We start from the raw sequence: 13,380 nt of genomic DNA, 5'->3' as shown, positions 1-13,380 counted from the left end.
ATGTCTTTATGTGAAAATGTATTAAATGAATAGACAATCCCAGGACTCTTTGGGAAGATTTAATTTTGTTTTTTAAATTACTTTTATGGTACATTTATAATGAATTTGGATCTCTTTCCAAATATAAAAAATAGTTCAAAAGGGACTGCATTTTCTCTATGACCAATGTACAGATCACTACAATTAGCATACGAAAAGCAAAGCTGCTGCCAACTGCATCAGTTTTAGATCCTTGGCTTGATTGAGAAATGAAAATTGCTTTTTTCATTCAAGAAGGGTTATTTTTATTTGATCAATGGTTTAAAACTATTTGAAGATTTTATTTAAGCCTCTAAATAGGTGAATATTTAGCAATGTTAGGCTAGATATTTAATATTGAATAGAGAATTGTTACACAGAATGAGAAAATCTTTATAATATATAAATGCATATAGTCAATTTATCACTTCTTGGAATCTATGGAGATTTAATACTAGTAAGTCTTTTTTTAATATTACAATATTCAAGTTTAACTGAATTTACTTTGACATGTTTGAATTTTTGTTTTGAATGAAGCTTGAAACCTCTGTAGAATGCACCATTCCATAATTTTACTGTTTCATAAAAGTAGCAGGCAAAATATTAATATTGAAAGAATACATAATAACATAGTTGGAAGACCTTCCAGGTCTTCTAGTCCAGGGCTTTTCAACCTTTTCATCCCTTGTACCACTTTTAGGATGTGGCAACATCCGAATACCGCCAGTCGCCTAGCAAGGTGTCAAAAACGTGATGACAAAAAAAGGAAAAAAGTGATGAAGTACAGTTAGTCCTCGACTTACAACAGTTTTCTTAGTGACTGTTTGAAGTTACAATGGCATTGAAAAAAGTGCCCCCCAAGCCACAGCCGAGCAAGAAACCTGCCTGCCTACCCGGCGGCGCTCTTCCTCCTGTCCGAGGTTTTCATTGTTGTGAGCATTTCTGTTGAGGATTGACAGTGGGGGTGGGGTGGGGGTGTGTGTGGTTTTTATTCCCCCCGATTGCTGGGTGCTTGCAGCAGGTTTTGGTCACTTCACATGACCCTGGGACACTGTGACCATCATAAATATGAACCAGTTGCCAAGCATCTGAATGTAAATCACAAGACCCTGCAGATGCTGCAACATTCCAGCTGATCGGCGCGTCTTCTGGACTCAGCAGACATGCCGGGATCAGTGCTGCTTTCTAGCTGATTTCTGCTTCTTCAGGGCACAGCAGAAGCACCAGGATCAGTGCCGAGCCAGGAATAGCCAACAGGCCTAGAAGTCAAGCTCAAGATCCAAAAAGATCTTGATAGACTTGAACACTGGGCCCTATCTAACAAAATAAAATTCAACGTTGATAAAAATAAGGTTTTACACTTAGGCAAGAAAAAACAATTGTATAGGTATAGACTAGACGAAACTTGGCTTAATGCCAGTAGTTGTGAAAGAGATCTTGGAGTCCTAGTGGACAGTCACTTAAATAATATGATTTAAGTGATTGTCCACTAGAGCCAACAATGTGCGGCAGCAGCCAGAAAAGCCAACATAAACCTGAGATGCATTAACACGAGGGATAAAATCAAGATCACATAAAGTTCTAGTACCATTAACTTACAGAAAATGTCCGATGATTCCCATGGGATTGACAAAGATGTGGCTGTTTGAGTGCAGCTATGCCACTTCACTGCCAATCAATTGTGTTCATATGTTGATCATTTCCAGTGCTTCCTACCAGGTTCCTACAGGAAAGCCAATGGGGAAGCCAATAGGAAGTGTGAAATTGCTCCTGCTCCCAGTGCTTTTTTGCCTACCTGTGGTCATTCTGTTTTTCTATTAAGATGAGGAAATATCTCTGTAACAATGATCTAATTGCTCATGGGTTGTCTAGTACAACAGTCCCCAACTTTTCTGGGTCCATGGACTGGCAGCGGTGGAGGAGGAGGGGATGGTTTTGTGTGCACGCCCCCCCTCCATTTACATGTCGCAGGTCCCAGCGGGCCACAGCCCAGTACTGGGCCATGGACCAGGGGTTCATGACCCCCAGTCTAGCATATTACTAAAATTCTTCTGTTTGATTGTAACCATTTGAGTGAAATGGCACCACAGGTCAATAATTTTTTAAACAATATACCTACGAGGAGCAGCTGTCCTGAATACATGTGGACAATCTCATGATCTGTCCTTTCTCTGGAGAGATTTCACTGGCCAAGCTCCACCTTTTGTCCAGCAATCTTTGTAGAAAGTGTGCCTCAGCTCCTGGAACATCTAGCTTGCCATGTACACACATACAGTGAAAGAAAAAATTATTTGATCCCCTGCTGATTTTGTACATTTGCTCACTGACAAGAAATGATCAGTCTATAATTGTAATGGTAGGCTTATTTTAACAGTGAGAGACAGAATAACAACAAAAAAATCCAGAAAAATGCATTTCAAAAAAGTTATAAATTGATTTGCATTTTAATGAGTGAAATAAGTATTTGATGCCCTATCAGCAAGATTTCTGGCTCCCAGGTGTCCTTTATACAGGTGATGAACTGAGATTAGCAGCCCTCTCTTAAAGGGAGTGCTCCTAATCTCAACTTGTTACTTGTATAAAAGACACCTGTCCACAGAAGCAATCAATCACATTCCAAACTTTCCACCATGGCCAAGATCAAAGGATGTCCAAGGATGTCAGGGACAAGATTGTAGACCTACGCAAGGCTGGAACGGACTACAAGACTATCTCCAAGCAGCTTGGTGAGAAGGTGACAATGGTGTGATTATTCGCAAATGGAAGAAACACAAAATAACTATCAATCTTCCTCGGTCTGGGGCTCTAGGCAAGATCTCACCTCGTGGAGTTTCAATGATCATGAGAACGGTGAGGAATCAGCCCAGAACTACACGGGCGGATCTTGTCAATGATCAGCTGGGACCATAGTCACCAAGAAAATCAGTAACACACTACGCCATGAAGGACTGAAATCCTGCAGCACCCACAAGGTCCCCCTGCTCAAGAAAGCACATGTACAATGATGTTTGCCAGTGAACATCTGAAAGATTCAGAGGAGAACTGGATGAAAGTGTTGTGGTCAGATGAGACCAAAATCAGGTTTATTAAATTTATATGCCACCCTTCTCCCTGAGGACTCAGGGCGGCTCACAACAATAAAAAGTTAAAAGATATAAATACAAAAATTAAAAGAGGATTAAACAATATAAGAAATAAGAACAATTTAAACCAATAAAAAACCAAATTTAAAAACCATGATCAGTCCAGGCCCACTTGTTGGAATAACCAGGTCTTATCTTTGGCATCAGCTCAACTCGCCGTGTTTGGAGGAGGAGGAATGCTGCCTATGATCCCAAGACCAATATCCCCACCATCAAACCTGGAGGCAGAAACATGCTTTGGGGGTGTTTTTCTGCTAAGGAGACAGGACAACTTCACCGCATCAAAGAGATGGGGCCATGCATTGTCAAATCTTGGATGAGAACCTCATTCCCTCAGCCGGGGCATTGAAAATGGGTCGTGGAAGGGTATTCTAGCATGACAATGACCCAATACACATGACCAAGGCAGTGGCTCAAGAAGTACATTAAGGTCCTGGAATGTCCTAGCCAGTCTCCAGACCTTAATACCATAGAAAATCTATGGAGGGAGCTGAAGGTTCATGCTATCACACATCAGCCTCGAAAACCTAATGACTTGGAGAGGATCTGCAAAGAGGAATGGGATAGAATCCCTCCTGAGATGTGTGCAAACCTGGTGGCAAACTACAAGAAATGTCTGACCTGTCTGATTGCCAACAAGGGTTTTGCCACCAAGTACTAAGTCATGTTTTGTGAAGGGGTCAAATACTTATTTCCACTCATTAAAATGCGAATCTATAGCTTTTTTGAAATGCATTTTTCTGGATTTTTTATTTTTGTTATTCTGTCTCTCACTGTTAAACCTACCATCACAATTATAGACTGATCATTTCTTTGTCAGTGGGCAAATGTAAAAATCAGCAGGGGATCAAATAATTTTTTCATATCTTCAAGAAAGAAGTATACCTGTTAAAAACATTTGACATCCTATGTAAAACAGTAATTATAAGGGTGAATTGATAAAAGGCATACTTACAGCCAGATTTTCCTGTTCGCTTATTAGAAGCGTGTGCTTTAAAGTATATATATTTAAAATCCCAATGTCTACATGTACCTACCTGAAGCCATTTTCTAGGTATTTTGACTGATTAGCAAATAGTTGTACGGAATAAAACATCTTCTGAAACTGCATCTGATATGTGAACTATTCTACAATTTTGGTATCAGAAAAAATATTGTTTCAGATGTGCTTTTATTAAATATTAGGACTTTGTATGCTTTATTGGTTAATTTATTTGTTTTAAATCTTTTAATCATTACTATAATTTGCCCTTACTGTATGATTGTAAATGGATGGATGAATGAAGATCAAGAAACTGTTTTCTAGCTGCCTCAAAATTATTATTCTAGTCTGTACCTGCCAAGATTGATTAGTATAGAACACATGTGGTATAGAACACATTTTATATTCTATACTAAATTGCTGTACAAACATATTTATTGTAATTATTGTTTTAATTATTTTTATATTTTTAGCTGTAAGACAAAAGTATATCCGGATAATCTTCCTACAACAAGTGTTGTAATTGTTTTTCATAATGAAGCTTGGAGTACTCTCTTGCGAACTGTTCACAGTGTAATAAACAGATCACCAAGACATATGCTGGAAGAAATTGTCCTGGTAGATGATGCTAGTGAAAGAGGTAAGAATTTATCATTGTTTGCATTAGTTGTCATTTGGACATACTTCCTAGATTTAGACTTCTCTTGGTATAGTTTTAAGACTAGATTCATATAAAGTAGGTTTGTTACCCAGAAAATATTGTGTGTGGTAGGAATTGTGCCTTGGTATTTGGAATAAAATTTACAAATTTCTTTCAGAATAAACGTGTATCAGGAGAATGTTTGAAATCTTGCTTGATTTTGGTATCAGGGCAGATTGAAGACCAAATATATATTATTTCCAGAATTGCTCATAGTGCAGTATATTATCCATGCTTGCCTGCACTAAAAGAAAAAAAAATCAGTCATGCTGTTTCTCTTCTTTCAGTTAAATTTTATTGTAAGATGATTTTTTTCTAAATGGCTAAAATCTTGCGAGATTGTCATTTTTCCTAAGATTCTGGGTTTTTCATCTAGACCACGGGTCGGCAACCCACGGCTCCGGAGCCGCACGTGGCTCTTTCAGCCATCTCCTGCGGCTCCCAGTCCTCCACCATGTGCAGTCTGAAAAAAAAAGTTCAACCAATCAATTCAAATTTTTCACAAAAAAATATTGCGAATTGATTGGCTGAACTTCTTTGGTTTGTGGGACTGTCCACAAACCTCTTCTTCAGACTGAAACTAATTATATGGTTGCTATTGCCTACAATTACCAAATCTCCATGAAACATTACTAGTGTTTCTTGTTAAGCAGTCTAACTATGATGTACTCCTGTGACTCTAGGACGTTTAGGCATCAACACTTGACCATGCTCAATTCACCCCCAGCCACCCGCCTCAGCTGATTCAAAGCTTTCCTTCTCTGCTAGTCATCCCTGGCCATTGTCCACTGCCAATGGCCCCCTGGCCCTCTGCCCTCTGCCCTTAGTCCCTGCCCATTCACCCAGGTGCTGTTTGACCCGGGCATTTTGTTGCACAGGACAAATAACCCCCATCTAATCAGGTAGTAGGTAGAAACGATGCTGTGGGGGTAGTGTGCAATTGACAGTGGGCAGGATAATCGCAGGGACTGTGTGGGGGAGCCAGCATGCGATATATTTATTTTTTTAAAAAAAACCTGCGGTTGCTCCACAAGTTTTTTTTTAAAGGAGCTGCACTTTCAGACCAGTTGGGTAGCTCCAGAGCCATGGTTTTGACAGGTTGTGCAGAGGGGGACAGGACACGAGTTATAAAATGTTGTCGGAAACTACAAAGATGCAACGGAAAGCATTCTACTGCTTGGGCCATGTGGATCTGTGGGAAAAGAAAATGCATTCTGGAGAGAGAAAAGAATGGAAATTGTTCATGGGGGACATATGTGCTTAAGTGTGTTAAACCAATGCAATGTTTACCTAGTGTTATCTTCATGTGTAAGTCTCCCAGTCTGCTCTTGCCACCATTTCTTTTCGTAAAAAAACTTTCTAAGAGACACCCAAAGAGAACCTTACTTTATATTTATTCCCAACTCTTAAGATGGCATGTCTAATGAAGTGAATATTAAAATCATCATTTACTTTAACCTTATCATATCATAAATAGTCATCCTGTCCAAATCTTAATTCATAGCCCTCTAGCTTGAGTAACATCTTATTTTGGAGGATCACCCACTCTTAGCCAGAACAAAAAACAGGCATCAAATTACAATTTTAAATGTGGTAAATCGAAACCTCTAATTATCTTAGCAGCTTGCAATAATTTATATCTTCTTTATTTATTTTTCTTGCCATATAAACTTAGAGATACCCATCTGCCATTGTTTAAATGGAGTATCATAAGTATTGATAAAGCATGAAACAGAAAAAGTATCTTTGGTAAAACATCTTAATAAGTCTTTTTAATATTCCAAAGAGGCACAAAATTGTTTTGAAACAGTTCAGCATTTATATTTGTCAATATAAAAAGGTAAAGGTTCCCCCACACATGTGTGCTAGACTCTAGGGGCTGGTGCTCATCTCCATTTCAAAGCCAAAGAGCCAGCGTTTGTCCGAGGACGTGTCCGTGGTCATGTGGCCAGCATGACTAGATGCCAAAGGCACACGGAACGCTGTTACCTTCCCACTGTAGTGGTCCCTATTTTTCTACTTGCATTTTTACGTGCTTTTGAACTGCTAGGTTGGCAGAAGCTGGGATGAGTAACAGGCACTCACTCTGCTACGCGGCACTTGGGATTTGACCTGCCAAACTGCCAACCTTTTGATTGACAAGCTCAGCGTCCTAACCCACTGAGCTACCGCGTCCCTTCTATTTGTCAATATAGCCCCCAGCTATTTCACCTTTTTCTCCGCCTTACAACCCAACTTTTTAGTCAGTATGTCACAATCATAAGAGGTCATATTCTTAAAAATCATTAAAATAAATAGAAAATTGTTATTTTCTATTTATTTTAATGCCCACTAAAGCTCCAAACTCATTTAGTTTCTTTATCAAATATTCTATATTAGTTTTGGGGCGTTTCCAAAATATAATTAAATCATCAGCAAATGCTTTCACTTTATAAATTTCCTTTTTGATATTTATACCTGTTATTTTCTTATCTTGCCTAATATCCCTATTCAAAGCTTCCAATACCAATATAAACAGCAGAATAGATAAGGGGCATCTTTGTCTCGTACCTTTTTGAATTTCACATGGTTTAGTTAAATCTCCATTAATAATAATCTTTGCTTGCTCTGACGAACAATCTGCTTTAACCCCTTGAATAAATTTCTCCTCAAAAGCCATATCTTCCAAAACTTTAAATGCAAAAACCCAATTTAAATGGTCAAATGCCTTTACTGTATGCAAAAACTATTAAAGCTGCCTGTTTCTCATGATATTGCAGGTATTCAATAATTTTCAAAACAGTCATCACATTGTCTCTTGTTGGCAAAAAGCCAGATTTAGCTTAATGAATATATGTCTGTAAAACCTTCTTCAATCTTTCTGCCAAAATTGCATTGAAAAGTTTATAATCATTATTTAATAATGAAATTGATCTATAGTTTTTTTTACCCTTTTTTGGTAATAACACAATATTACCTTCTTTCCAGGTTTGAGGTATCTTTGTTTCCTGTAATACTCCATTCATTATATCCTTTAGTGGCTGAAGGAGTTGATTCTGAAAGCATTTATAACATTGGCTTGTGAGACTATCTGGATCTGGAATTTTACCTGTTTTCATTTTTAATAGTTTCTGGTATTTCAAAAGTAGTTACTGGTTCATTCATAAGTTGTCTCTAAGCTTGTGAAAGTTTAGGTAAATATTGTTTTTGCAGATATTCGTCTACTTTATGCATATCAAGTTCCTGCTTCTTGTAAAGGCTCTACCTTCTTGTTAACTATATCACTTGCATATTCTGCATCCAGAAAAAATTTCATGGTGAGTCAAACTTTCTGTTTCTTCAGAAAGAATTGCCAAAAAAAAAGGAAGGACAACTCTGCTGAATTGTCTTGTCACTGATCAAATTGAGAGGTAATTTAGATCAAAGTCAGCCTACGAATTTGACTAATACAATTAAGGGTTTATATGCAAGAAACTTTTAAGTCACTTTTTGTTTGACACTGTTTTTCAGACTTCTTGAAGAGACCATTGGAGAACTTTGTGAAAAAATTACGAATACCAGTGTATGTGATTCGAATGGAGCAGCGTTCTGGACTCATCAGAGCCAGATTGAAAGGAGCTGCTGCCTCCAAAGGCCAAGTCATTACCTTTTTAGATGCTCATTGTGAATGCACTGTAGGTTGGCTTGAGCCTCTGCTAGCACGGATTAAAGCTAACAGGTGGTTATTTTATAAAATGTGTTAAAAGACTAATATTTATTAATTTAGTTAAATGTGTTTATAACAATACTCTTTCAAAACAATGATTAAAGTTTGCAGATCCTTTTGAGGGTTTTGTTGTGCAGTAGAGCATGTTTTGACAAAAATAAGCAACAGAACATAACCTTATTTAAATGAGTTGTGTGTATATAATGGATTGAAATTCCTATAATTTCATCTATCACTGCTTTTCCCCAGTCTTTTTTATAAACACAAATGCTTTTTTAAAGCGAAGAAGACTTTAATATGGATCCATCAAATGTTAATGCTGTAGTTTGTTACTATTTTACTTTGAAAACTGTAGAGCTTCAAAGAATCTTACATGTTTTGTGTGGAATATTAGTTTGTTAAAGCCAACAGGATATAATCTTTGTAATATTTCATCCTCTACTTCTGAATCTGAACAAGTGTCCAGATGATTTAGTGACATATAGAGCTCTAATAGGCTTGTCCTCATTATAGTTAGTCTCCAATGTTTAATAAGTAGGATGAAAATCAACTAATAATAAGCTGCATAATTGCTCCCTGCAGTGAATAACACATAGCACTGTTATTTTTGTCTATAACAATCCATGTCATTTATTTCTCTAGGAAAACTGTAGTTTGTCCTATCATTGATGTAATCAGTGATGACACATTTGAATATATGGCAGGCTCTGATATGACTTATGGAGGATTCAACTGGAAGTTAAATTTCCGATGGTATCCTGTTCCTCAGAGAGAAATGGATAGAAGGAAAGGTGATCGGACTCTTCCAGTTAGGTAAAGAAAACTGATTCTTAATTAAACTGAATACTTTAATAGATATTCAGTTTGATGGATATTCCTTTCAGATTTAGAAATAATTACAAGCCTCTGTGATTAATTAATTAATTAATTAATTATATTTCTCAGAAGATCACAGTCAAACAGTCTGAAACTGCTAGTCCATTTCCGAAACCAGAGGAAGATGAAAACTATTCCTCCACTCAGAAATAATATAACCTTTAAGCTGTTACACTGTTTAAACCAATAAGTCATGTTTTATGAGATGGACAATATGAATATGACAAATAAGTAAATAAAATTTGAACCATAAGTTTACCATAATTATGCATTTGATACATGGAAGTCAGTGGAATTGTTTTGTAATGGCTTCATAACTTTTCTATGATTTCCGTATCAGCTTCCCTATAATCTCCATATCATGGCTGTGGAAATTTATTCCTGCCAATTTCTCACCTAGCTGGTTGAGAAAAGCTGACAAACGCCATGCCATTCAGAATATTTTTGAAGACAGTATAGCAAAAAACATGTTGGTTTATTTTCAAATTAAGAAGTTATTTATTCATAAAATTTATATGGACTTGCAAGATACTCAAGAATTCCTGTATTAAAACCAAATAATACATTTGCAATAATTAATGCCTTTGTGTTTTTATATAGTGATGAGAATAGGGAGCTTTAATGAGTTTGTTTTAAAAGATCATTTATAAATATATGAACGTTATAATGAATATGTAAATAATTAAAAGTTTCAAATATTTTTGGAATAGGTAGTCCTCAGGTTGTGACTCTAATTAGGACTAAACTTTCATTGCTAAGCAATGTGTTCATTAGTGAAACTTCACATGACTGCATTATTTAGTAGTGGGAGTTCCAATAGTCCCAATTGTGATTGTTAAGCCTGGACTTCTTTCCTATCATACTTACCCACAACTTTTACTCCTCTTCCATCACCTCCCCCACACCCCACCATTTCTGCTGTTTTGGCCACCCTGCACTCCATTGCTGCTGCCTATCCCTGTGGCTCCTCCATGTGGCCTTCCCCCAAGGCCTCACATACTTCACTGCAGCTTTTCAAGACTTTGGAAAGTCCTTACAAAGGGTCAGCAGCTGCCTCTGTTGGGCACAATTTATCAAAAACAGGAGAAAGAGGGCAGCAAAAGTCAGGTGGGGGCAGCTGAGGTAGAAGTTAAATTGCAGAATGAGCAAAAGGGAAAAGATGGAGGGAGATGGAAGAGAAGTAGGAGTTGGTAATGAGTGGCAAGGATTGTCAAAAATATAGGCCAATTGCCATGCATCTGAATTTTGATCATGTGATACTGGGAAAGCTACAATGGCTGGAACTTCAGAGACTGGTGGGAACTATTATTCATTCAGTACCTTTTAACTGTCACTGTAGAAATGGTTGTAACCGGAGGACTATCTATAAAATAATTGTAACTTGAGGTTAACAGGATAGTGTTGGCTTGCAAGATAATCTCTAGTTTAGATATTTTGGCATGTATTTTTTTATTTATTTATTTTAATCCCATTTATATCCCGCCCTTCTCCGAAGACTCAGGACAGCTTACAATTTTTAAAGCACAAATCAATGTGCTTAGCAATGTATAAGGTAGTATGAATATTTTTGGGTGACATGAAGTTTCAATAGATTTGTGGCATACTGGCCAAAATGTGATCACATTGGTAATTACTTTTCCAAAATATTTGCAGGGGATGCTGCATAAGATACAAGTATGACTGAGGTTGGTAATCTAGTCAGTAACTTTTCTATTTTACCAAAAAGTGTTACTGTAATATAAAACTCTTAATTGATCATAATGTTATATGATTAGTACCTGTGATATCATCTGTTAATGACAACATATGGAAAAATCCTAGTTGAAATGTAAGAGGGGTAAATGGCAAAAAATAACAAATGAAAGAAACAGGAAATAGGCAAATTAAGCATTTGTGAAGATAAGAAAAAGGAAAAAGAAGTGATAGATCTGAGTGAAAGTAAAATAATGTAGAATGAAACTGAAAACATGTTAAAATGAATATGCAGCTTATCATGAATGAAAACGCAAAAACATGTTGGAATTGGTATCATTACATTTTTTTCTCCTGGCATATGGCAGTAGAAACTCAATTGGTGAAAACTGTATGCTGATAACAGAAGAATCAGAAATGTGTTTGGGAAAAACTAAAAATAAAATCTGAATCTATGTGATATGGGGAAAATGTTACTCTGTAATTGCATACATGAATAGATAGGAATGTAGGTAGGAGTGTAGAAAATGTGTCTGAGCCAAGATCTAAGAACCCAGATTTTTGTTAAAATTGTTTAAACGTGTCTATTTTTATTTTATTCTACCTTACGTATTTTTATAAATAACTCCAAGGTGGCAAATATACCTAATACTTCTTCCTCCTCTTATTCTCCCCACAATAGAAACCCTGTGAGTCAGTTGGGCTAAGAGCGAATGACTGATACAGAGTCACCCATCCAGCCTTCATGTCTAAAGCAGATCTAGAAATCACAGTCTTCTGATTTCTAGTCTGGTGCCATAATCGATAGACCAAACTTTTATTTACACATAGAAAATAAATGAACCAATAATTTATTTTATTTATGATTAAAGATTGAAATAAAGTGGTAGGTGATAGTTTATAATAGTTTTAAGAGAATTTGGGTAGAAAATAGACCTTGAAATTAGAATAACTGCAGGAATAGAAAGTACAAACTCTATAAGAATTAGGAAATATAGTGCCAACAGAGTGGATGGAAAGAAAGAGAACATGAAATGTACTGAAAGACACATATGAAAGTTAGATATCATTGAAGTTCATTAATGCCCTATCACTGATAACTTTTAAGAAAGTTCTAAGACAAACGTTCTCTGAAGTCTCTTACTGAATTAGAACATAGAATAACAGGGTTGGAAGAGATCTTGGAGGTCTTTAGTCCAGTCCCCTTCTTGAGCAGGAGACCCTATACCCTTCCAGACAAATGATAGTCCAGCCTCTTCTTCAAAACCTCCAGTGAAGGAGTACTAACAGCTTCTGGGGACAAGCCATTCCATTGACCTGTTCCATTGTTCTCGCTGTCAGGAAATTTCTCCTTAATTACAGGTTGGATCTTTCTTTAAAAATCTGTTACCTATTACCTCTTGTACTATCTTCAGTTGCTTGGGAGAATAGGTTGACCCATTCTTCTTTGTGAGAGCCCTCAAGAATTGGAAGAATGTTATCATTCACACCTACTCCTTTTGTTTGTTAGACACTGGACATACACATAGATCCCACAGCTATAAAATGAAATAGGGGATTTTTAACTTTTTGACTTATAAGTGTTTTATTGATTTCTTTTACGCTATTTATTAAGGATATATTGAGAAGAATTTTGTCCTGAAAGTTGACTTATTAATATTTAAATCAATAAGTATGCAATAAAGATCTGGCATAGTGCCTAAAACAGATAGCATAATAAGAATCAATCTATACAGACATTGTTCCTAACATGAACAGATTTATAGCATCTTTGTAACCCATATATTTTTCTATAGCTTAATATAAAGGAATCATTTCAGGAACCAGACCAGTCTGTGTGTAGCTGATTGAACTTAATGTGTCTTGGCTCAATATCAGTATCATATTTATTTCAGTCAAAGATCAGCATAAAAAATCAGTAAAAAGTAACACCTTAAAGCACCATCCATTTTGGTGAGTTTCTGTGCCTGGGCATATGCTATCCTAATATATTTAATACTAAGTTAAAAAGGAGAAGCCAGTTTGGGGTAATGGTTAAGGCATTAGACTAGAATCATGAGTTCTAGTCTCCTCTTAGGCACAAAGCCAGTTGGACCAGCCACTTTCTCTCCTCTTAGGAAGAAAGAAATGGCAGCCTCTTCTGAAAAAATCATGCCAAGAAAACTGTAGGGACTTGTCCAAGCAGTCTACAAGAATTAGACATGTATGAATGAAAGGGCGAAAAAAGCTAAGACAATCTAAAACCTGAATTAAAAATAATCTAAAACCTGGGAATTATTGTGTG

At 36.6% G+C, this 13,380-nt stretch overlaps 1 protein-coding gene across 3 annotated transcripts in view; it reads left to right on the top strand.

Annotated features, from left to right (window-relative positions):
* Nucleotides 1-13,380, top strand: part of GALNT1 (polypeptide N-acetylgalactosaminyltransferase 1) — a 62,517-nt gene that overhangs the window by 23,730 nt on the left and 25,407 nt on the right. For all 3 annotated transcript variants that reach the window (XM_083377127.1, XM_083377125.1, XM_083377126.1), the window contains 3 exons: nt 4,617-4,783; nt 8,333-8,540; nt 9,171-9,341. In XM_083377127.1, the coding sequence (XP_083233253.1) occupies nt 4,617-4,783; nt 8,333-8,540; nt 9,171-9,341 (546 nt within the window). The remainder of the gene's footprint in view (nt 1-4,616; nt 4,784-8,332; nt 8,541-9,170; nt 9,342-13,380) is intronic.

Source organism: Vipera ursinii, assembly GCF_947247035.1.
Source record: "Vipera ursinii genome assembly, chromosome: Z".
NCBI classification, from domain to species: domain Eukaryota; kingdom Metazoa; phylum Chordata; class Lepidosauria; order Squamata; family Viperidae; genus Vipera; species Vipera ursinii.
The sequence above is the reverse complement of the archived record's forward strand: the minus strand, read 5'-3'. Positions and strand labels throughout refer to the sequence as shown.